The sequence below is a fragment of the Ovis canadensis genome, chromosome 2, assembly GCF_042477335.2.
Source record: "Ovis canadensis isolate MfBH-ARS-UI-01 breed Bighorn chromosome 2, ARS-UI_OviCan_v2, whole genome shotgun sequence".
NCBI classification, from domain to species: domain Eukaryota; kingdom Metazoa; phylum Chordata; class Mammalia; order Artiodactyla; family Bovidae; genus Ovis; species Ovis canadensis.
The window spans coordinates 137389252-137415506 of record NC_091246.1 but is presented as its reverse complement, the minus strand read 5'-3'; the positions used below and the strand labels follow the sequence as shown (position 1 = coordinate 137415506).

At 38.5% G+C, this 26255-nt stretch overlaps 1 protein-coding gene across 1 annotated transcript; it reads right to left on the bottom strand.

The window, feature by feature from the left end:
- Positions 1–1650: 1650 nt before the first annotated feature.
- LOC138433829 (cytochrome c 2) lies at positions 1651–17291 on the bottom strand. The gene is made up of 2 exons (XM_069577107.1): positions 17123–17291; positions 1651–1799 (listed from the first exon to the last, which is right to left on the bottom strand). The coding sequence occupies exons 1-2, from the start codon at positions 17289–17291 to the stop codon at positions 1651–1653; spliced, it is 318 nt and encodes a 105-aa protein (XP_069433208.1).
- Positions 17292–26255: the final 8964 nt, after the last annotated feature.

Below are 26255 nucleotides of genomic sequence, written 5' to 3'. Positions count from 1 at the left end.
TCTCCTGTGCAACATGGCTTTTTCTCAGTACCACCAAGTTTATCTATCAGGACTGTATAAATCTGAACTATGATTATGAATATGAATTGAGTTCAAGCTCTTTCTCACAGAGCTCTATGTCTCATGCAGATCAGAACAGAGGGTATGTCACCCAGGTCTACATCACTGCAAACTCAAGCAGCTCTGACACTGGTAACATCCTTAATACAGCTGAGAGTCCCTACAGATGTCTCTGACCTCATCAAAGAACTCCTCCAGGGAGACAGTCACAAGGTCAGCTTTGCCTAAGACCCTCTCTTGGCCCCCAGGGACACACTCTCCTATTCAGCAGGGCCCCTGGGCTCCAGGAGGAGTACACCCTCTCCCACTTGCTAGAAGAATTAAGAGTCATCCTAGGCACTTAAAGGACTTAATGGAACCTTCTGGAAATCACCATCTTTTCAACCGTATTCCCCTTCTGACAGGAATATCTTCTTAGCAGTGGCATCTGTTAATGTTAGCTAACATATCCCTATGATACGGTGAAAAGTTATCAAGAATTGGAGTAGAAGATCCAAGTTTTGGTTCTGGCACCAGACCTAAGTCTCACTGTAGAAGGTAAACTTCACCTTATGGTGTATGTGTGTTAGGGGGCGGGGTGGGTGGTGGTGAGTGGAAATGAGATGGGAATTTCCATGTTGTGAAGTGCAAATGAGGTAATGGCTATCCTATCTTCAACTATTATGAACCTAACCAGTCCATTATCCATGCCATCAACAAGGAAGCAGCTTCTCCTTCTGTGGGGCCCTATCATTCGGGTGACAGTACTGGAGATGACACAGCTCATTTCACACCACGCAGAGCCACTGTTCCCTTCTATACAGGCCTGCTGTGGACCTGCCCCACCAGGCCTCACTCCCACTTACTGTGAGGTGGGAGGTCTTTCACGTTTAGGGTGAAGGTTGTTATTCTTTCTCCCTGTCTCTCAGGGTCCCTGCTATCCCTCCCTACAGTCCAGCCTTATATTACTCAGGGTTAGAAGGGCATTGTAATGCCGACAGATAAACGCAGAAAACATGTATGTTATGGATATAAATGTCTATTAACATGGAACATGCTTTTCTCCTTCTCTCTAGGTTTTATTTTATGTCACCTATGGTCAACAATTGCAATTTTCCCCCCAATAACATTCCTAGATAAGATCATATATTTGACTTTATTATCCCTACTTTTTTTTCCTTGAAGTTATTTTAAGTATTGTTTATAAAGGCAAACATATAACCAAAACAGCTTAATGAAAAATTAAACCTAATGTCTGCTATATTTACACTTAAAATGCAGAGAAATAAGTATGTGGAAACTATTTCCATTATCTGCTAGATATATAAAATATTTTGTGCATGTACAGATGACTGAAGAATAGTAAGTTTCAGTTTCCTTCTCTCTCTTCCTCCACCCTGACCTTGCTCACATCCTTAGCAACCAGGCAAAATCAACTTCAGACTCTGAAGGGTAGGTTATACACAATCAAAAATATCAACTTTTATTTTAAAATGTTAAACTTGCTACAGGCTGATCAAGAAAGATCAAATATGAATTTTTTTAACATGTAGTATTTGAAATTGGAAAATTTTGGTTTATAACTAATAATTCTTAAGTTGTAAGAACATTTCATGAAGATGTTGCCTGTTTCAAATACTCAATAAGATCTTCTCTCTCACTCTTCTTTTTAAGACCAGCAAAGATCATTTTAGTTCCAGGGATATATTTCTTTGGGTTCTCCAAATATTCCATCAAAGTCTGCTCTCCCCAGATAATGCCTATAAAGGTGAAAATAAGTTTTAAGTTCGCATAATTACATTTATAAAATTTACTTACTGATGTGATCTACATTCGTGAACAAAACCTTACTTTTGGACTCAACAGGAATGCTATTATAACTGAAAATACTTACAGTTTCTGACCTACAAGAAAATTTCAAAATTAGCCTTTGGTGATCTACTGTTTGGGTTTCTTATAGAAATCCAATCCTGTTTAAGATTATCTAAGGTACACCAATGAACCATCAACCCAGACATGTGCCTAAGCAGTATGCCATCCTCCTAGAGTCACAGAGTTCATCTAGAAAAGATCTTAGAGATCAACTGACCCAAATCCTCATTTTGCAGATAAGTAAATGATGACCCAAAGAGAGGGTAATAACTTACTTTAAGATGGCAAGGCTACACAGAGTCAAGAACCTGTGACTAGTAACTCATATTTCCATGTTTGAGGTGGGGGGTTGGTTGGTTGGATTTTTACCAATCACAGCAAGCTGCCTCTGTCTAGATCTCTACCAAAAACTTATGACTTCAGGAATCCAGTTTTAAAACCAGAGAAAAAAGTTGCCTCTAACTTTTTTTCCTTTCTGAAACCAGTCAAAAAGAACATGAACAAAGAGAAATAGAAATGCTAATTCTACTTTTAATAACATTTTTGAGGGAGTGCCTCTTATTACCAAAGTTTTACAATTAGAAAACTACCACGGACATAACACCTGGACCAGAGTGAGAGGACGCTTGTCACTAACTTCAAGACAAAAGTTCCCCAGAATAGGTGACAAATCCTAAGGGGGCAGAGTCATAACCCTTTGGCCCCCAAAGAGTACAGTATATATCGACTGGCTTTGAAAGTCTAAATTCAATTTGATATCATGGAGGGCCAGGGGAGCCAGGATTAAAGAAGAAAATACATCTTTAAAAGAAAGATTCTACCTTGTTACAGGATAGAAGAGAAAGGTACTGGGTAACCCTGGAACTACCAGACTTGGTCAGCTGAAGAGCCAAATAACCCCTCAGCCAACATTCACACATACACATATCTCTAAAATATAACTGTGGGTAAGGAAGACTTCATAACCAACTGGAAAGCTCAGACCTTCACTCTTACTGACCTTCTGCAAATATCCATCCTGATGAATCGTCCTCATCAAAAGATGAGTAGTAATCAAAAAGGAATCAGCATGAAAGAGTACTAAAAACACATACACACAACGTGCACACACACAGCAGAAGGAAATGAAAAAAAGCCAAAAGATAAATGAAATATACACACCAGAAATTATCAGAAGTATCATGACCACACTCCCATGGATTCAAAAGAGATCTTTACAAAGCAAGGGTTTACAGCAGAGCTACAAAGGGTCAAAGAGAAAATGATAAAAACAGAAAACATAAATGACAGCAAAAAGAAAAAAAAAATGAAAAGTTTAAAACAATCAAAGGAAAATAAGTTACAGAAGATAAACAGACAAAAGATATCCCAAATATGTACAACTGATGGCCCAAGTAATATTTCTTTAAAAAACAAATGAGAAAGTATAACATTTTTAAAACATGTAGTCAAGAAAACTTTCAAAAATAAAAGCTCTGAGTCTACCAACTGAAAGAACTATCCCAGGAAAGTCTGAAACAGATGAATCAAGGCTTATAACACAACCCAATAAGTTACTAAATTTTAATAAGAGTTTTATTGAAACTTAGGGGGGAAAGAATAAAATAAAAATAAAACCAATTAACTTATAATGGAAAATAATCAGGCTGGCTTCATATTTCTTCAAAGAATAATCCAACACAAAGCATACAAAATCTTGAGGAACTAAAAGAATCATCCAATTATTTTATGTCTAGCCAAAATATTCAAGTGTAATGGGAATCCATGGATGCTTTCAAACATTAAGAACTAAGATAATATGGCCCCAGTAATTCTTTCTTAGCATAACTACTGATAGATAACCTTCTACCAACCAAAAGATAAATACAGACACTGTGGTAAAAGCTGGGAATAAGCACTAATCCAATCTAAATATAGGACAAGTGTTAAAGCAACTATGGTAATTATAATTACATAGGACATAAATTATATACATCATGTCAGAGCAGAAATAAAAACGTAAGTAGCAAGAGTTAAGAGACAGTATGGAAAAAATGGGAGGTTGTACAACTACTTTGATTTTCTCATCCTCCAGAGTGAAAAACAGACAGATATTAAGCAGTTAAAGAAAATAATAGAGGCATGTGATATAACTTAAAGTATGAATATGACCACTAAAATTATGAAGATGATTCAGCTCAGTTCAGTCACTCAGTTGTGTCTAACTCTTTGCGACCCCATGAATCGCAGCACGCCAGGCCTCCCTGTCCATCACCAACTCCTGGAGTTCATTCAGATTCACGTCCATCGAGTCAGTGATGCCATCCAGCCATCTCATCCTCTGTTGTCCCCTTCTCCTTCAGCCCCCAATCCCTCCCAGCATCAAAGTCTTTTCCAATGGGTCAACTCTTCGCGCCAAAGAGTTGATGCTTTTGAACTGTGGTGTTGGAGAATTGATGCTTTTGAAGATGATTACCATATAAAATTAGTCGGTGAAGGGAAAGGAACAGGGGAGGACAGGGAGACATGAGCATCACTTATATGGTGAATATCCTGTGGAACCATTTGAATGTTCAGATAGTGTAAATGATTTCAAACTATTTATTAAATGATTAGTACATTTATGATTTTATGTGTCCTACTGTCTCTTTATGATAAAAGGAAAAAGATTAATCTCTAATAAGTTAGTTTAGCTAATATGTTAAACCCATGATATGACTTCATTAAAGGTCCAAGAAGAACTGAGTTTGAATCTGAGTTATATCACTTGATAGCACAGAATCCTGGGCAAATCATGAGTTAATTTATTTCTAAAATTTACTCAATTATCATTGCCCTCCAAAAATATTATTTTGACAATAATAATTCTTATCAAGTCTGTCCTTGATCAAGCTGCGCTAAAATATTTTTCAAATCTTTATTTTATTCTAAATAACATTACTTTAAAACCCTGTTAATTTTTACCAGCTTTAGTGAGATATAATTGACGTATAACATTCTCTAAGTTTAAGGTGTACAATATGTTGATTTGATACATTCATATATTGATTTTTCATTACCACCATAGCAAGAGCAAAAAACTCCATCCCATCACATAATTGCCATTGCTTTTTGTAGTAAGAACATTTAAGATATACTCTCTTATCAACTCTCAAGTATATAATACAGCATTATTAGCTATAATCACCATGTTATACATTAGATCCTCTGAACTTGTTAATCTTGTAGCTGGAAGTTTGTATCCTTTGACCAATATCTCTCCATTACCCTAACTCCCCACCCCAGTCACTACTATTCTACTCTCTATTTTCCTAAGCTTGGCTTTTCTAGATTCCACATGCAAGTGATATTATACAGGATTTGTCTTTCTCTGTCTGATTTATTTCACTTAGCATGATGTGCTCAAGATTCATCCAAGTTGTTGCAAATAGCAGGATTTCCTTCTTTCTCGTGGCTGCATAGTATTCTGTTGTGTATAAATAGCATATCTTCTTCATTCTTTCATCATTGATGGGCTCTAGGTCATTTCAATCTCTTGGCTATTGTAAATAATGCTATAATGAACACGGTGGTATAGATACCTCTTCAAGGTTCTATTTTCATTTCCTTTGGATGTATACCCAGGAGTGGGATTACTGGATCATATGGTAGTTGTATTTTTAACTTTTTGAGGAAACTATATACTGTTTCCCACCAACAGTGCAAAGGATTCCCTTTTCTCCACATCCCTGCCAATAATTGTTATTTCCTGTCTTTTGATAACAGCCATTCTAAAGGTGTGAGGTGACAATCTCATTTGCATTACTGGGTTACTAGTGATGATGGCCACCTTTTCGTGTATCTGTTGGCCATCTGTGTATCTTCTTTGGAAAATATCTATTCCCTTCCTCTGTAAATTTTTTAATTTGGCTGTTTGGTTTTCTCTCTATTGAGTTGTATGAGTTCTTTATATATTTTGGATATTAACCCCTTATTAGATACATGATTTCTAAATATGTTCTCCCATTCAGTAGGGTGCCTTTTAATCTTGTTGATTGTCTCTTTTGATGTTCAGAAGCTTTTCAGTTTGATATGCTGTGCTGTGCTTAGTTGCTCAGTTGTGTCCAACTCTGCGACCCCATGGACTATAGCCCGCAAGGCTCCTCTGTCCATGGGGATTCTCCAGGCAAGTATATTGGAGTGGGTTACCAGGCCCTCCTCCAGGGGCTCTTCCCAACCCAGGGATCAAACCCAGGTCTCCCACACTGCAGGCAGATTATTTACCAACTGAGCCACCAGAGAAGCCCAAGAATACTGGAGTGGGTAGCCTATCCCGTCTCTAGAGGATCTTCCCAAACCAGGAATCGAACCACGGCCTCCTGCATTGCAGTGGATTCTTTACCAGCTGAGCTACCAGGGAAGCCCTTAGATTAATATAGTCTCATTTATTTTTGCTCTTTTTGCTTGTGCCTTTGGTGTCATATCCAGAAAAACCACTGTCAACCAATGTGGAAGAGTTTTCCCCTATGCTTTCTTCTAGGAGTTTTATAGTTTCTTTCTTTTTTTTCTTCTAGGAGTTTTATAGTTTCCAGTCTTACATTTAAATCTTTAACGCATTTTAAATTAATTTTTGTCAGTAATATATAAGAGAGTCCAATTTCATTCTGCTACTTATCATTCTTATTTCATTAGTAAAACTAACACTCATATTATATGCCCAAGTAAGTCACAAATACTACTTACACAATCTCACTTGGGAAAATTTTATTTCTAATTGTTAAATAATGTTAAAGACAAGCCTTATAAGCCTTTTATCTTTGACAATAGCCTATAATAAAAGATATACTTGTGATGTTTTAATATGATTTCAAATCAATATTAATAAGCGAAGAAAATGTTAAAAAGAAAGTTTTAAAATGTTGGCAGGTAGAGGGACAATAATAACTGTTCTAAAAAGCAGAACTTTAAAAGTTGACTGTTCTTATAAGAGGATAATGAAATAAAGACACTATAGAAAAATATTACTTGAAAAGCTAAAGAGCCATATAAATGCAAATAATAAATGCAAGTTTAAGACTTCCTGTAATAAGCACAATTCAATTCTCACACTAACTGTGCAGAGTCAGCACAGACTCCAAAGTTTCCAACAAGACTGCCTCACTTTAGACGAGTTGCAAGTTCAGGGTACCCAGCCCATCCAAACTTCTAACCAACTGGCTGTGAATTTAAGGGTTTCCAGGACCCCCTTAGGTACGATAATTCAGTAAAACAATTCACAGCACTCAGGAAAGCACCACTTAAAAATCACAGTTTTACTACAAAGGATACAAATCAGTACCTGCCAAGTGAAGAGACCCATATGGTAAGTTCTGGGAAAGTCACAAACACAGAGGGTCCTGGACCTGTGGAATCAGGACTCATCACCCTTCTAGTACATGGATGTGCTTACCAACAGGAAGCTCAAGCAGAGCTTCCAATTTAAAGCAGTCAGAGTTTTTGATTGGGGTTTCATTACATAGACTTGACTGACTGCATCACTCACTGTGTGCCTGAACTCAATCTCCAGCCCCTACCCCCTATACCTGGAGATTAGACTGATATTACCTAGTCTGAAGTCCCAATTCTCTAATCAAAGAGTTGGTCTTTCCAGCTTGGCCAGTCCCAGCCCTATCAAGAGCCCTACCGAATTTTCTCATTAGCATAAATTCAGGCTGCAATCTCAAGGCCCAACATTGAACAGCAAAGACACTCGTGTGTGTGTGTGTGTGTGCATGTGTGTACGGTTAGTCTCTCAGTTGTGTCTGACTGCTTGTGACTCCATGGACTATATATAACCTGGCAGGCTCCTCTATCCATGGAATTCTCCATACAAAAATACTGGAGTGGGCTGCCATTCCCTACTCCAGGGGATCTTCCTGACCCAGGGATCAAACCCAGATCTCCAGCACTGCAGGCAGACTTTTTTTTTTACCATTTGAGCCACCAGGGCAAACCGTCTTATCACTGGGAAATTCCATTGTTTTACAGATCCCTCCCAAGAACCTGAGATAAAGACCAGACAAATTCTTTATTAAAGAATATCTACTAACCAGCATTTCTACATATACTAAATACAATGATATTGTATTATAACAACTATGCTTCTCAGGTGGCACTAGTGGTAAAGAACCCACCTGACAATGCAGGAGACCTAAGAAACGCGGGCTCGATCCCTGGATTGGGAAGATCCCCTGGAGTAGGAAATGGCAACCCACTCCAGTATTCTTGCCTAGAGAATCCCTTGGACAGAGGCGCCCAGTAGGCTAGAGTCCATGGAGTCGAAAAAAGAGAAATGACTGAAGTGACTTAGCTGAATGTAAGTAATTGTAACAACTACACAGATGTTTTAAAAAGGTGATAAACACCCTTGACTTGACAAAGATTAAACTTTATGTTGCTTTAATATAAGAATTTTTATCAATTGTCTATATATGTATTTTATATGTATGTGGCCATTTTTTGTCGGTGTCCCCTGAATAAAACTGTGTTGAGACCCCTAACCTCTGGTGCCTCAGAATGTGGCTTTGTTTGGAAATAAGGTCATTGCGGCTGTGATTAGCAATGATCACAACTGAAAAGTAAGACAGGCCATACTGAGGAGGACAGGTCTCCCAATCCAGTATTACTAGTATCCTTGCTAGAAGGCCATGTGAACGCAGACACAGGGGGACAATGTAACAATGAAGGCAGAGACAGGAGTCATGCAGCGGAAGGCCCCAAACTCCAAGTTTACTGGCAAACACCCAGAAGCTAGAAAGAAGTAAGGGAGGACTGTCCTCAGGTTTCAGAAACAGCATGGCCATTCCGACTTCCTGATTTACACTTCTAGCCTCCAGAGCTATGAACCCATAAATTTCCACTATTTTAAGCCACCTAAATTATGGTACTTGGTTACAGCAGCTCTAGGAAACTATTACCGCCCTCCAAGGCTAAGATGTAGCGGTAGTGCTCTAAACAGACTTAGCATACACTTCCCGCCTCATCAGACTTTGCCTGGGAACCCAAGTCTAGGAACAAATGGCTTTGCCACTTTTCCATCCTACTAAACGGCATTGCTCTCAAGGCTCTGAGAAAATGAAAAATATCTTATTTTCACATATACACAGAAAAAGCTGGCAATCTAGATGTGTTAATTTTCTTTTACTCAAACCATTTGACTATCCATAAGGTCTCTTTCTCCAAAATTCCAGATAACAAAAATTTCACTACATCTTATCTATCTGTAGTATAAGTAACTCACAATTAATCTTTTTATTGTAATATAAGTGCTGAACATTAAGCTTTCAATTGCTGAGGCAACTCTTTCAAATATATACATTTTGAATAAATGCACTACCAGCTACACAGAGTCCCTTGGACTGCAAGGAGATCAAACCAGTCAATCCTAGATGAAATCAATCCTGAATATTCACTGGAGGGACTGACGCTGAAGCTGAAGCTCCAATACTTTGGCCACCTGACTCTAAGAGCCAACTCACTGGAAAAGACCCTGATGTTGGGAAAGACTGAAGGCAGGAGAAGGAGGGGATGAGAGAGGACGATTTGGTTGGATGGCATCACCCGGCTAAATGGACATGAGTTTGAGCAAGTTCCGGGAGATGGTGAAGGACAGGAAAGCCTGGCGTGTTGCAGTCCATGGGGTCATGGAGAGTCAGACATGGCTGAGCAACTGAGCAACAACTACCCAAGTAGATGGAGAGCCAGGTTGCCCACCCATGAAGTTCCCTTTCTTCAGAAAGTTCTGGTAGACCCACATACCTATTTGACTGACCTTGCTTTTTCCTTCCCATGCTTTAATTTGTGCTTTTATACTTTAAATTCACCAGTAAAGAGTGAACCCATAAAACCCTAGGCAATCCATCCTCAACCCCAATAAAAGCAAAACTCCAAGCCCGTGCTCTCTCTCTCTACCTGCAACCACACTGTGTGGCCCCAGGCATGCTGTGTACCCTCAAGGATCTGTGAGTAATAAACTTTGGTTTTTTCCAGTTTCCTGATATTGTTGCTAAAGTAAAGTGCACCTTGCAATCATATTAAGAAATATAATAGGCTGAGACCAACCCCAAACACTATCTTACTAGAAACATTAATACAGGTTGAAATAAGTAGAATCCTTCTTTTGACAAAAAGCAAGCTATTACATGTGCACTCGAAAATAAAAAATAGTATACAAGATGCCAACTACCCATATTAAAGTCTTTCTCCTACAACATGGTCTGCAAAGCTCAATCAAGTAAGGTAATTTAGTTTATGTTGTTGTTGTCATTTAGTCGCTAAGTCGTATCTTACTCTCTTGCAACCCCATGTACTGTAGACTGCCAGGCTCCTCTGTCCATGGGATTTCGCAGGCAAAAATACTGGAGTGGGTGCCATTTCCTTCTCCAGGGGATCTTCCCAACCCAGAGACTTAACCTTCATCTCCTACACTGGTAGGCAGGTTCTTTACCACTGAGTCACCAAGGAAGCCCAATTTGGTCTATATAAGCAGTATAAAACCTACTAAGAAAATTTTTAGTACTAAATTCAAATCACTAATGAAAGGACTCATAGCTGCCAATAATCTATATTTAAAACTTCTTCAAACACCAAGTAAAGACATCACAAGAAAATGACAAACCAATTATCTCTCATGTAAAAATCTTCAACAAAGTACTAGCAAGTTTAATTCAACAGTACTGTCAAAAGAATTACACACTACAACCAACTGGGATTTATCCCAGGAATGCAAGAATAGTTCAACACAGGGAAATCAATATAATAAAAACATTAATAGAGCAAAAGGAAAAAAAAACACATGGTTATCTCAACAGACACAGAAAAAGCATTTCACAAAATCCAAAACCTTTTCATGATAAAAAACATTCAGCAAACTAGCAATAGAAAGGACCTTGCCTAATGTGAAAAACAGAATTTATGGAAAACCCACAGCTAGCACCATATTCAAGGTAAAAAATGGAAACCTTTCCCTCTAAGATCAGGAACAAGATAAAGATTCTCACTTTTACCAGAGCTATTCAGAACTCTACCAGAAGTCTTAACCAGAGCAATTAGGAAAGAATAACAAATAAAAGCTACTCAGGTTGGAAAGGAAGTAAAACTATCTCTATTTACAGGTGACATAATTCTCTACATAGAAAATGATAAACAATCACAAAAAAAATCTACTAGAGATAATAAATGAATTTAGCAAAGTTGCACAGTACAAGATCAACATGGCCTCTCTGGTGGTGCAGTGGTAAAGAATCCACCTGCCAATGCAGGAGACACAAGAGACATGGGTTTCATCCCTGAATCAGGAAGATCTCCTGGGGTAGGGAATGGCAACCCATTCCAGTATTCTTGCCTGGAAAATTCCACAGACAGAGGAGCCTGATGGGACACAGTTCATGGGGTCACAGAGAGTCGGATGTGACTGATTGAGCACCCACGCCAAAAAGTGGAAAGGCATCCCACGTTCATAGAATATAATGTTAATACCGTTAAAATGACAATACTCACCAAAGCAACTTACAGATATTATGCAATTTCTATCAAAATTCTATAGGCCATTTTTGCTGAAATGGAAAAATGATCTTCAAACTCAGGAAGTTACAAAAGGTCCTGAAAAGCCAAAAAAAAATACTGAAAAATAAAAACACTGTTGGAGGGCTCATCCTTCTGAATTTCAAAATTCATTAGGAAGCTACAATAACCAAAACAGTGTGGCACTAGTATAAGAACAGAAAGGCAATAGGCTGCATTGCTGTATGTCTGCAAGAACAGACATACAGACAAATGGAAGAGAACTGAAAGTCCAAAAGTAAACCTCAACTGATTTTCAACAAGTGAGTAAACTCCATTCAACTGTGAAAGAATGAATCTCTGCAACAAATGGTGCAAGGACAACTAAATAACTACATGCAAAAGAATAAAGTGGGACCACTACCTCACTCTATATAAAAAGTTAATGATAATTAATTAGAGGTAAGACAGTGACCTAAATATAAGAACTAAAACTATTAGAGGAAAATATAGGGTTAATCTTTATGACCTTTGATATGGTGACAGATTCTTAGATTTAACATCCAAAACACTAGCAACATCAACAATAAAAATAAACAGACTTCATACAAATTAAAAACCACTGTTCATCAAAAGACATTATCTTTAAAAATAAAGACAATCTACAGAAAAAGAGAAAAAACTGCAAGTCACTTATCTGATAAGAGTTTAATGTTCAGAATACATGGACACCTCTTGCAGTGCAGTGCAGCACACGTGTGCTCCGTCGTGTCCAACTCTTTGTGACCCCATGAACTGTAGCCCATTAGGCTCCTCTGTCAATGGAACTTTCCAGGCAAGCATACTGGAGTCTTGCTGCCATTTCCTACTCCAGGGGATCTTCCCAACCCAGGGATCGACCCTATGTCTCTTGTGTCTCCTGCATTGGCAGGTGGATTCTTTACCATTGCACCACCTGGAAAGAACTCTTAAAACCTGACAAAAAGTCAACTCAAATGAAAAATGGGTAGAGAATATAAACAGACATTTTTCCAAAGAAAATATACAAATGGCCAACAAGCACATGAAACAACGTTCAACACTATGGATCATTAAGGAAATACAAAGCAAAGCCACCAACGCTACTTCCGACCCACTGTTGCTGTTGTTTTTAGTTGCTAAGTTGTGTCCAACTCTTTTGAGACCCATCAGCTATAGCCTACCAGGTTTCTCTGTCCATGGGATTTCCCAGACAAGAATACTGAAGTGGGTTGCCATTTCCTTCTCCCAGGGATCTTCTCACCCAGGGATCAAACCCGCATCTCCTGTATTGCAGGCAGATTCTTTACTGCTAAGCTACCCGGGAAGCCCTCATATCCACTAAGATGGCAGTAAAAGAGAAGAAAAGGAGGAAATAACAAGTGTGGGTGAGAATACAGAGAAGTAAGAATCCTCCTCCATGCCGATAGAAAAGAAAAACGGTGTAACCACTGTGGAAAATAGTTTGACTTTTCCTCGAAAAGGTAAGTGTAGTTAACTGATCCAGCAATTTCACTCCCAAATATAGATTCAAGGTCACTGAAAACAGGGACTCAAACAAACACTTTTTCACAAATGTTCACAGCAGTACTGTTTAAAATAGGTACAAGCTGGAAATAATACAAACGTCCATCAATTGATGAATGAATAAAAACAATTATATATATATATATACAGACACACATATACATGCAATGGAATAGTACTCAGTAATAAAAAAAAAGTAATAAAGTACTGATACATGCTTCAATTTCAATAAAAATATGCTAAGCAAAAGAAGCCAAACACAAAAGATCATATATTATATGATTCCTTTCATATGAAATATCCAGAGTAGGCAAATCCATAGAGACAGAAGATAGTTCAGTTCAGTTCAGTTCACTTCAGTTGCTCAGCTGTGTCCGACTCTTTGTGACCCCATGAATCGCAGCACGCCAGGCCTCCCTGTCCATCACCATGTCACGGAGTTCACTCAGACTCACGTCTATCGAGTCAGTGATGCCATCCAGCCATCGCATCCTCTGTTGTCCCCTTCTCCTCCTGCCCCCAACCCCTCCCAGCATCAGAGTCTTTTCCAATCAGTCAACACTTCGCATGAGGTGGCCAAAGTCCTGGAGCTTCAGCTTTAGCATCATTCCTTCCAAAGAAATCCCAGACTTGATCTCCTTTAGAATGGACTGGTTGGATCTCCTTGCAGTCCAAGGGACTCTCAAGAGTCTTCTCCAACACCACAGTTCAAAAGCATCAATTCTTCTGTGTTTAGCCTTCTTCACAGTCCAACTCTCACATCCATACATGACCACAGGAAAAACCATAGCCTTGACTAGACGGACCTTTGTTGGCAAAGTAATGTCTCTGCTTTTGAATATACCATCTAGGTTTGTCATAACTTTTCTTCCAAGGAGTAAGTGTCTTTTAATTTCATGGCTGCAGTCACCATCTGCAGTGATTTTGGAGCCCAAAAAAATTAAGTCTGACACTGTTTCTACTGTTTCCCCATCTATCTTCCATGAAGTGATGGGACCAGATGCCATGATCTTCGTTTTCTGAATGTTGAACTTTAAGCCAACCTTTTCACTCTCCTCTTTCACTTTCATCAAGAGGCTTTTTAGTTCCTCTTCACTTTCTGCCATAAGGGCGGTGTCATCTGCATATCTGAGGTTATTGATACTTCTCCCAGCAATCTTGATTCCAGCTTGTGTTTCTTCCAGTCCAGCGTTTCTCATGATGTACTCTGCATATAAGTTAAATAAGCAGAGTGACAATATACAGCCTTGACATAGTCCTTTTCCTATCTGGAACCAGTCTGTCATTCCATGTCCAGTTCTAACTGTTGCTTCCTGACCTGCATACAGATTTCTCAAGAGGCAGGTTAGGTGGTCTGGTATTCCCATCTCTTTCAGAATTTTCCACAGTTTCTTGTGATCCACACAGTCAAAGGCTTTGGCATAGTCGATAAAGCAGAAATAGATGTTTTTATGGAACTCTCTTGGTTTTTCGATGATCCAGCGGATGTTGGCAATTTGATCTCTGGTTCCTCTGCCTTTTCTAAAACCAGCTTGAACATCAGGGAGTTCATGGTTCACATATTGCTGAAGCCTGGCTTGGAGAATTTTGAGCATTACTTTACTAGCATGTGAGATGAGTGCAATTGTGAGGTAGTTTGAACATTCTTTGGCATTGCCTTTCTTTGGGATTGGAATGAAAACTGACCTTTCCCAGTCCTGTGGCCACTGCTGAGTCTTCCAAATTTGCTGGAATATTGAGTGCAGCACTTTCACAGCATCATCTTTCAGGATTTGAAATAGCTCAACTGGAATTCCATCACCTCCACTAGCTTTGTTCATAGTGATGCTTTCTAAGGCCCACTTGACTTCACTTTCCAAGACGTCTGGCTCTAGATTAGTGATCACATCATCATGATTATCTGGGTCATGAAGATCTTTTTTGTACAGTTCTTCTGTGTATTCTTGCCACCTCTTCTTAATATCTTCTGCTTCTGTTAGGTCCAGACCATTTCTGTCCTTTATCAAGCCCATCTTTGCATGAAATGTTCCCTTGGTATCTCTAATTTTCTTGAAGAGATCTCTAGTCTCTCCCATAATGTTCTTTTCCTCTATTTCTTTGCATTGATCACTGAAGAAGGCTTTCTTATCTCTTCTTGCTATTCTTTGGAACTCTGCATTCAGATGCTTGTATCTTTCCTTTTCTCCTTTGCTTTTCGCCTCTCTTCTTTTCACAGCTATTTGTAAGGCCTCCCCAGACAGCCATTTTGCTTTTTTGCATTTCTTTTCCTTGGGGATGATCTTGATCCCTGTCTCCTGTACAATGTCAGGAACTTCATTCCATAGTTCATCAGGCACTCTATCTATCAGATCTAGGCCCTTAAATCTACTTCTCACTTCCACTGTATAATCATAAGGGATTTGATTTAGGTCATACCTGAATGGTCTAGCGGTCTTCCCTACTTTCTTCAATTTGAGTCTGAATTTGGCAATAAGGAGTTCATGATCTGAGCCACAGTCAGCTCCTGGTCTTGTTTTTGTTGACTGTATAGAGCTTCTCCATCTTTGGCTGCAAAGAAAATAATCAATCTGATTTCAATGTTGACCATCTGGTGATGTCCATGTGTAGAGTCTTCTCTTGTGTTGTTGGAAGAGGGTGTTTGCTATGACCAGTGCATTTTCTTGGCAAAACTCTATTAGTCTTTGCCCTGCTTCATTCCATATTCCAAGGCCAAATTTGCCTGTTACTCCAGGTGTTTCTTGACTTCCTACTTTTGCATTTCAGTCCCCTATAGTGAAAAGGACATCTTTTTGGGGTGTTAGTTCTAAATGGTCTTGTAGGTCTTCATAGAACCATTCAACTTCAGTTCCTTCAGCATTACTGGTTGGGGCATAGACTTGGATAACTGTGATATTGAATGGTTTGCCTTGGAGACGAACAGAGATCATTCTGTCGTTTTTGAGATTGCATCCAAGTACTGCATTTCGGACTCTTTTGTTGACCATGATGGCTACTCCATTTCTTCTGTGGGATTCCTGCCCGCAGTAGTAGATATAATGGTCATCTGAGTTAAATTCACCCATTCCAGCAGATAAGTGATTGCCAAAGGCTAGTAGTTAGATATGAGGAGTGATTATTTAATGGGTACAAGGGTTTTTCTGGGATAACAAAAAAGCTTTGAAACTACAGAGGTGGTGATTGTACAACTCTGTGGATACAGTAAATGTTTCTGAATTTTACACTTCAAAATGGCTAGTCGTATTTATCTGAATTTCATCTACTAGAAAAATAAAAAGAAATATAAAATAAAGTAAAATAAAAATATTTCTAAACAGTAGTATAGTAGTGATCTGAAATTTGGAAAAGACTTTGATGCTGGGAAGGACTGGGGGCAGGAGAAGAAGGGGATGACCGAGGATGAGATAGCTGGATGGCATCACTGACTCGATGAACGCGAGTCTGAGTGAACTCCGAGAGTTGGTGATGGACAGGGAGGCTTGGCATGCTGCGATTCATGGGGTCACAAAGAGTCGGACACTACTGAGCAACTGAACTGAACTGAACTGAACTGAAGAAATGCTGAGATCCCAAGAACAGTTCAAAACAGAGCAGTACTTTATTTTTTAAGTGAATGCTAACTATATTTATAAATATATATAGATATCTCCAGGAGTAATAAATTGCTTTGCAAACATATTACAGTCTTTTGCAACTATTTTTAATTTCAACCTAAAATTCACTGCCATCTACATACCTTCTATCAACAAAGAAATGACTGACTATACTTTGTCAAGCTGAAATATAACTGAATATACTTTTTCAAATTGAATATACTATTTCACCCTGCTAAGAATCACTAGCACAAATAGAAAATTACCATTATGCCATTAAAACATAATTTGATTTTTTAAATTTAGTTTATGCTTTTTCAAAATAAATGTATTACAAAAAATGAAGTGCCTTGTATAGGCAAAAAATTAATGCTACAGAGGATTGCTAATTTTGCTGATAAAAACATGACCAGTTATCCAAACACAGATCTTTTGATATACATTAATATTTCTGTAATATCAACATGTGGATTTTGTTTTTAATACTGCAAATTAGGAAATTATTATAATATCAAATCCTGTGCTTTCTTCTTTGTTACAAAGTTTCTGGTTCGCTCCAACAACTGCCTAGCTTTTACCTTTGTTTTTGTTTGCCTCAGTATAAGAAAATCCTGGCGCTTGTCCTGTTTTTCTGCCAAAAAGGCCCCAGAGATTTGGACCAGTCTTGTGTTTTCCACCTTTCTCCACTGTGTGGCACTGAGCACATTTTTGAATAAAGATCTTCTTGCCTGCCTCAGCATCTGCCATTTTGTTCTGCAATGAAACATTAAAACCACAGACCAAAGAAAATATCAGATTTGCAAAGCTGGAGAAAAAGGAATTTCAACACTTTGACTGAAGTATTAATGATATTAAACCAAAATATAATTTAAAGCATGTGCTTTGAATTCTGAGTGCTCAAAAACACAAACATAGCATTGAGTTTTATAAAGAATTATCTCATTTATCAGATTTATTTTTAATTTCTAGCTATAGCTACTTTAGAAACTGCTGTTGGTATAAGCCTAGTTTTACATCGGCCTTCAGACAATTATGGGCTTCCCCGGTGGCTCAGATGGTAAAGCATCTGCCTGCAGTGTGGGAGACCTGGGTTCGATCCCTGGGTTGGGAAGATCCCCTGGAGAAGAAAATGGCAACCCACTCTAGTACTCTTGCATGGAAAATTCCATGGACAGAGGAGCCTGGCAGGCTATAGTCCATGGTGTCACAAAGAGTCAGACACGACTGAGCAACTTCACTTCTTCACTTCTTCAGACAATTATAGTGATTTACATAAATCAATTATCTTCTATTTTTCTTTTCACTTCCAAAAAGTATGTGTGTAAAAAATTATGTGAAGCACATGCCTAAACTGGTGCTTCCTTACTTAAAAATAAAGATAGAACAAGTTGGAAAGATGATTAAAAACAATATTTATTATAAGTACTTATATGCCTGCAATAATAGACAAAACAATAAAATACCATGAAGAATGAGGCTACATATGGAATGAGGCAAGATACATATAATATATAATTTCATGTTTCCTTTACACTCTAAGCAGTAAACAAATCTACCAAGACTAAATCAAGCATTACCTGCAAATAATTAAATAACAATACTGAGTTCAGTCAGTATTAGTATACATAGCAGAAAATGTGTGGTCCTAAGTAGGAAAGATTTTATTTTACAGTGATAGACATACACAATAAATTCTATACAAAGATATTTTTGTTAAGACTGCCAAAAACTCTCCTGTGTACCTAAATAAATGCCTCATCCATCTAAAATGATATAAAAACTAAAATAATTTGAACTTATTGAACAAACGTAGCTTAAAATGCTAATGGCTGCAGTACCCTGGTTTTGTTTTCCTGCAGCTTCTGTTCTTTGAAGAATGGGTGCTGGGGCAGTGGAAGTGGGGATGGATTCCAACGTTAAGAGTTACTGTTACAGACATCATGAAAATTCCTAATTCTTTGACAGGTTCTAGGCACATTTTTACCTTCATAGCTCAATTGAGAAATAGAAAATGTTTGTGGTATTCTGATGATATTGAAAAAACAACATTATTTAACTAAAGTAACTATTCTGGAGAAGGGCATGGCAACCCACTCCAGTATTTTCACCTAGAGAATCCCATGGACAGAGGAGCCTGGCGGGCTACAGTCCATGGGGACACAACTGAAATGACTTAGCACTCAAAATAACTATTACTGTGAAGCTAGTATTTCATATGTAGGTACCATGTGCATGCATCCATGCTAAGTAGCTTCAGTTGTGTCCAGCTCTGTGGGACCCTATGGATTGCAGCCTGCCAGGATCCTCTGTCCATGGGATTCTCCAGGAAAGAATACTGGTGTCAGCTGCCATGCCCCACTCCAGGGGATCTTCCTGACCCAGGGATCGAACTTGTGCTCTCCACTGGCAAGAGATGTAGCTACTGCATTGGCAGGCAGATTCTTTACCACTACCAGCACTACTAGAAATACCACGACTATTTTTTTTTAATCTATGTAGAAACCCAAATCAGTGTCAATAATCCACTTAAACGGAAGACAGAAATTTTCTTTGGGCAGTATCCAAAACAATTCAACTGTTAATCAGTGCTTTAGGTCTAATACAAAGGTAAATAAGAAAACATTTTATCCAAGAGAAGATTACTTTAAAATTCCAAACTTAAATCAGAATACTGTATTCAATTTATAATTAGGTGAGTGCTATCAACTTTCTGGATAGGTACAGAATTCACTGAACCTTTGAATAAAGGACATAGAGAGGAAAACCTGAGTCACAAAAACAAACATAAGGCCTTTAGTAAAATGTATTCACTATACCAGTAAAGCTTATGTAATATAAAAACGTTAGGGAGGGGACATATGTATACTTATGGCTGGTTCATGCTGTTGTATGGCAGAAATCAACTCAACACTGTAAATCAATTATCCACCAATTAAAAATAAATTTTAAAAAAGAATCTAAGAAAATCCAAATGTCATCTCAGTACTAAAGGAAACTTTCTTTCCAATTTTTATATAAAGCAGAAAGATCAGATTGATTTTTATACCAATTAAATTTTACCAGTAATTCAGGAAACTAGACTTTTAAAAAAGGATAAAACAAAATATATTGCTTATTCACACAGATTTTACATGCAAGTCACTAAGAAAATATATACTGTCACTGTTCAAACTATCAGTATTTAACACAAAACACTGCTGCTGTCTTTAATCACTGCTGTGCAAGTATCTAAGACCCCTCTTCAAAGTGCATTAAAACCAGTAGATTCAGCAATGGCAGCGAGGGAGGTCACAGGAAGACCAGGAAGGATCTCAAGGGAAGTCATTTTGTCTTATAATCATTTGGCACTCTACTGGTACTTAGTAATTAAGAAGAAATATCTCACTGAAATAGACAAAGATATGACATCTGGTATGAGAATGATCACTCATCCAAAAACGAATTCTAAAGCTAAATAGACCAAGATAAGAGTAGCAAGCAATTACAAATGCTTACTTAATGCCAGGCATATTCTAATGTGTAAGCCTGTACACATTATTAATGTATTTAATCTCCACGTCAGCCATGTGAGATAGATACTATTACCATCTCCGTTTTTTATGGATGAGAAAAATGAAGCACATAGAGCTCGTTTCAAGTCATAAGCTGATGAAAAGTAGAGAGAGATGGTGAAAGATGAGAGAATTACATCTATAATCCTAGATTTTTAATTTCAATGATTCCCTTCTAAGAGTGATTGAGGCAACCCTGTGTGGAACATAATGTCTGACACACTGCAGCTGCTAAAATGAGTGAAAATACTTAATGAGGAGTAAATGAAAAACTTTTTAATACTGGTACATACCACTGACATTTCTAATTTTTGCCCATAAAAAGAGGAATGTGGTAAGAACAATTAAGATACCATTAAAGTCTAAGAAGTCCATATAACTGAAGTGATGCAAGAGGAAACAGAAGCTCACTGGAATATTTTAAGGATGAATACTACACTGACTTTAAAAAACTAAGTGGGATTATGCATGTTGGAGTGGGAAAAAACACTGGAGTGGAGTGTATCACAAAGATGTGACCCTGGGTAAATCGCTTCATGTCTATGAACCACATGCATAGGTGTTTCTATAGCCTTTCTCCTTTCTAATCTGCTGTACTTGAACCTGTGAATTGGAACAAGAATCCAGCTTTCCAAACTCCTAATTGCCAAAGAAAGTTCAAACTATCGCACAACTGCACTCATCTCACATGCTAGCAGAGTAATGCTCAAAATTGTCCAAGCCAGGCTTCAGCAATATGTGAACCGTGAACTTCCAGATGTTCAAGCTGGGTTTAGAAAAGGCAGAGGAACCAGAGATCAAATTGCCAACATCCACTGGACCATCGAAAAAGGAGGAGAGTTCCAGAAAAACATCTACTGCTGCTTTATTGACTATGCCAAAGCCTTTGACTGTGTGGATCACATCAAACTGGAAAATTCTTCAAGAGATGGGAATACCAGACCACCTGACCTGCCTCCTGAGAAATCTGTGTGAATCTCAAGAAGCAACAGTTAGAAGTGGACATGGAACGACAGACTGGTTCCAAATTAGGAAAGGAGTAGTCAAGGTGGTATATTATATTACCACCCTGCTTATTTAACTTATATGCAGAGTACATCATGCAAAATGCTGGGTTGGATGAAGCACAAGCTTGAATCAAGATTGCCAGGAGAAATATCAGTAACCTCAGATAAGCTTTTGAACTGCGGTGTTGGAGAAGACTCTTGAGAGTCCCTTGGACTGCAATAGAGATCCAACCCGTCCATCCTAAAGGAAATCAGCCCTGAATATTAATTGGAAGGACTGATGCTGAAGGTGAAACTCCGATACTTTGGCCACCTGATGCGAAGAACTGACTCCTTGGAAAACACCCTGATGCTGGGAAAGACTGAAGGCGGGAGAAGGGGAGGACAAAGGATGAGACAGTTGGATGGCATCACGCACTCGATGGACATGAGTTTGAGTAAGCTCTCGGGGTTGGTGATGGACAGGAAGGCTTGACGTGCTACAGTCCACGGGGTCGCAAACAGTCAGACACTGAGAGACTGAATTGAATCTCAGCATGCCACCACCTCCTTTTGGAGGCTGACTTCTGCTAAACATAGGCTCAAAATCAGTCCCATCCAGAAATCAGAAAGGCTGCAGCGAGGCCCCTGGTAGAAACAGTCTTCTGTTGTACTTAGGACTACTCAGGCCCCACCTGGCTAGGGCTAAGGGAGAGCTTCTTACTACCCGGACGGTTGGGATACTCCTCTCTGAGTGAACCCAGGCCTAAATTGTATCGTGGTCCATAATGGTGCTCAGATCACGAGGTCGCAGGTCACTCCCTCCTAGTTAGTCCTACTTACCTCAGGGCCAGCGGCTCCGTCCTCCGCCTCCCTGCAGAACCTAGAGCGTCAACGTGCAGCTGCTGAGCCACAGTCTGTCCTGAGATCAACGCTGGCGATACCGCAGCAGCGCCTCGAAGACTGTACTGCGGGCCCAGCCCAGCATGTGCTTCCGGGACGACGCCAGCCAATGGAAGGCAGGGCTCCGTCGGCACTGCTGATTGGTCCTCAAATCCCACAGGAACGCAACTCTCGCAGGAGCAAAAAAACCTGGCGCTGCAGGGTTGTTACTGATCGAGTCTAAATGTGCCAAAATGTTTATTTCTTTAACTTTTACCTAACTTATGAGTTATCTGTGTATATTCACAGTATATACCAGTTCTTGCTTGAGGTAGGAACTCAACATTTTATGAATGATTCATTAGTGTTTGACTGTGGGAGTCAAATCATGTCAATAAAAGAATAAGGCAAGTGCTTACTGGGGGCAAGACGCTGTGCCAAGCACCTTGGAAGGAAAAACTCTGAAGTTCCAATTATCCATGAGGTATAATCCAGCTGGGGCAAGATTAAAGTACATTAAAAGTTAAGTCATTATAAATGAGCTACATAAAAGTGCAAAAAATAAGAACGGACAGCAAAGTTGCAAGCTGCCTGTTTAATCGCCAAAAGAACAGCAGACTAGAGTATAAATAGAAACAGAATGAGTCCTGGAGGAGCGAAGGAGGGAGATATAAGGGAGAGGACTGAGAAAGCTTTAAGAAGACGAGGGCATTGAAGGCAGACAGGTGAGAAAGCCAAAGCTGTGTTTAGGAAAATGTGAGGGGGAAAGTAGTTCACCTGTGGTTACACGATTACCTCAGTGAGATGTGAGTGGTAAAGGCTATTAACAGAGAAATAAAAATATTAATCTAGCTTATTAAATTTTGTGTTAGGTAAGTGCAAGATTTACCCATATTCTCTGGAGTGCTGTCCAATAGAACTTTCTACTATGATGGAAAATTCAGCGTGGACCCCATCTACCAGCTGCAAGTAACTTTGAGCACTTTAAGTGTGACTCATGTGACTAACTGAATTTTTTATTATTTTAGAGTTAACTTTAATTAATTTTAAATTAAATAGCCACAATTAACAGATGGTTGAATGAAACTAAGTGGTACCTATGTGTTCTGTCCCGTGAGCCACATATTTAAAAGATGTATGTCATCAAATTGAGTCAAAAAGAGAAAAAAATCTGGTTTTAAATATTATTCTCAAACTCAAAGACGACCAAACTCAGGAAATAAAAGGAGACTACCATTTCTTGAGTGCATACCAATGCCAGGTTAGGCACTTGCATACGTTATCAGTAGCCTGTAGACTTATAGATGGGAAAATGGAGACTCTGGACCATATTCATGCAGAACAATCTGAAAGTTACTAATTGATCACCAATAAGTATCAGTGAAAATATTTTAAAATCCAGTAAAAAATTTGCAAATAAGGCAAAGCATTTTTACTTAATTAGATAAATAATTATAATTATACATCCCTGGTGGTTCAGACAGTAAAGAATCTGCCTGCAATGCAGAAGACCCAGGTTCAATCCTTGGGTCGGGAAGATCCCATGGAGAAGAGCATGGCAACCCACTCCAGTATTCTTACCTGAATAATCCCAGGAACAGAGGAGCCTGTTCATATATGTGTGGTCATTACCACAGTCCATAGGGTTGAAAAGAGTCGGACATGACTAAAGCAACTTAGCACACAAAGACTAATATCAATAACCAATAAGCCTTACTGTAATTAGATCATAGTTTAGAGAAATTTTGGAAAGCAATGACAATAATTTATTGTTTTATCCTTGCATTTCAAAAATAAGTTACAATATCATCACTTTAAAACAGATTAGTAAGAACTTATTAAAAATTTCAAGTCAAATCTGAATTTCATGTGAAATTCAGTGTCTATCATTCTAATAATTGTGCATTGTAGGCTACATGTTTTATTTCACTTAATCTGCAATGGCCTAGCATATCTTTTCTCTAATATAAGACAAATTAGTAATCATTCTTTCAAATCTCAGAATTTTCAACTGTTTTACTTCCATGCGATTCATGGTCAAATGTGACTTTATATGATTTGAAACATAAAAAAAATCTGTCATTATTAAGTGATGAAAATGTTCTACAACTGTGGAGATGGTTGCATAACTCTGTGAATACTAAAAAGCAATTAACTGGATTCTTTAAATGGGTGAATCATATATTTGAATTATATAGCAATAAATCTGTTTAAAATAGACAAGTCAAAGAAAAATTTATTCACTATAATTTATAAGTAAATTTCTTATTTTCCTTGAATATGTGGTATTATTTCACATGATTAAACGGTAAAGAAATTTTGCTTTCTCAGCATCACCCAATATTTCTGACTCTGGCTTTGTTCTCTCCAATCTTTCATTCCTTCTAAAATAAAATTAACTATTCTAAAATTCTCAGGATACAAATCAGTAATCTCGTTTTACAAAGAAGAGAGACTTCCCAGAAAATGCTGTTTAAAAAAATTATACATTTGCCACTAGATGGCACTAGTGTTCAAATAGTATTGCTATTATACTGCACTTTTCTTTACATCAATAAAATTATTCTCTTATGACATTGTTTTCATTCACTTTGACTGGTCTGGGCAAGACAAAGAGAAGTGGAAAGTTAAGATTTTTCCTTAACTTGTTAAGCTCCAGTGTAAACAGATCCCTCATTTTGCAGACGTGGGAAGTAATGCAAGGAAAAATTGTACCAATTTTGTGCTAAAGCCTGAGTGAGAACCCAGAATCCCTAACTAGTTGCCATCATACAACTATACAATATTAAGAATGGAGGAGTGTACACCATAGACAAATGGAATAAGAAATTAAATTTCTATCGTACATTGTACACATCTCATTTGATCACTAGGCTATTAGCCCACTATATCTTATCTCAAATAATCCTATCTCGAGAAGCCCAATCTATTAATTTCATAAAGTAAGGAGAGAATCATTTAGCACATATCACTCAATTATAGCACAGTGCCCAACACATAGCAGACCGTCAAAAACATTCCTGAGCTAATAGAATGGATGAATTAATTAAGCTTGCTTATGTGCTAAATTGCTTTAGTCATGTCCAACTCTTTGTGACCCTATGGACTATAGCCCACCAAACTCCTCTGTACATGGGATTCTCCAGGCAATAATACTGAAGTGGGTTGCCATGCCCTCCCCCAGGGGATCCTCCCAACCCAGGGATCAAACCTGCATCTCTTGTCTTCTGCACTAGGCAGACAGGTTCTTTACCACTAGCACCACTTGGGAAGCCCTAATTAAGCTCAACAACTATGCTATTTAGTAGGGTATATTATTTCTGCTTTACAGTTGAGGAAACTGAAGTTGAAAACTTGAAATAATTTGCCCAAGCTCATACACTTCAGTGGCAAAACCATTTAACACAATCTGGTATTAGTTTGCACAATGTATTTTCTTACAAGACTTCCACAATAGAAAAGAAAAGCTCTCTGAGAGCCAACATCATGTCTTTCCTTTTCTCCATTGTATGTCCAGATCCTTACAGAGAGCCTGGATTATGGATGGTACACAATAAACAGTATTTATCTGTTTTCATTCATAGCAACCCAGGTCTTCAAGTTCCATTAACAACAAGCTTTAGAAGTCAGTACAGATTTCCCACTTTACCTGAACTGTAGGGCTTCCCTGGAAAAGGTCAGTTTTCATTCCAATCCCAAGGAAAGGCAATGTCAAACAATGCTCAAACCACTGCACAATTGCACTTATCTCACACGCTAGTAAAGTAATGCTCAAAATTCTCCAAGCCAGGCTTCAGCAATACGTGAACCGTGAACTTCCAGATGTTCAAGCTGGGTTTAGAAAAGGCAGAGGAACCAGAGATCAAATTGCCAACATCCGCTGGATCATCGAAAAAACAGGAGAGTTCCAGAAAAACATCTATTTCTGCTTTACTGACTATGCCAAAGCCTATGACTGTGTGGAGCACAAGAAACTGGAAAATTCTGAAAGAGCTGGGAACACCAGACCACCTGAACTGCCTCTTGAGAAATTTGTATGCAGGTCAGGAAGCAACAGTTAGAACGGAACATGGAACAACAGACTGGTTCCAAATAGGAAAAAGAGTACATCAAGGCTGTATATTGTCACCCTGCTTATTTAACTTCTAAGCAATGGAACCCCACTCCAGTACTCTTACCTGGAAAATCCCATGGACAGAGGAGCCTGGAAGGCTGCAGTCCATGGGGTTGCTAAGGGTCGGACACAACAACTTCACTTTCCCTTTTCACTTTCATGTACTGGAGAAGGAAAT

What these genes read in the sequence shown, in the direction of transcription:
- LOC138433829 (XM_069577107.1), bottom strand. Translation starts at nt 17,291, where the DNA reads ATGGCAGATGCTGAGGCAGGCAAGAAGATCTTTATTCAAAAATGTGCT. An exon ending in TGAGGCAAACAAAAACAAAG is followed by an intron (nt 1,800 to 17,122) that starts GTAAAAGCTAGG and finishes TCACCTTTATAG; the next exon opens with GCATTATCTGGGGAGAGCAG.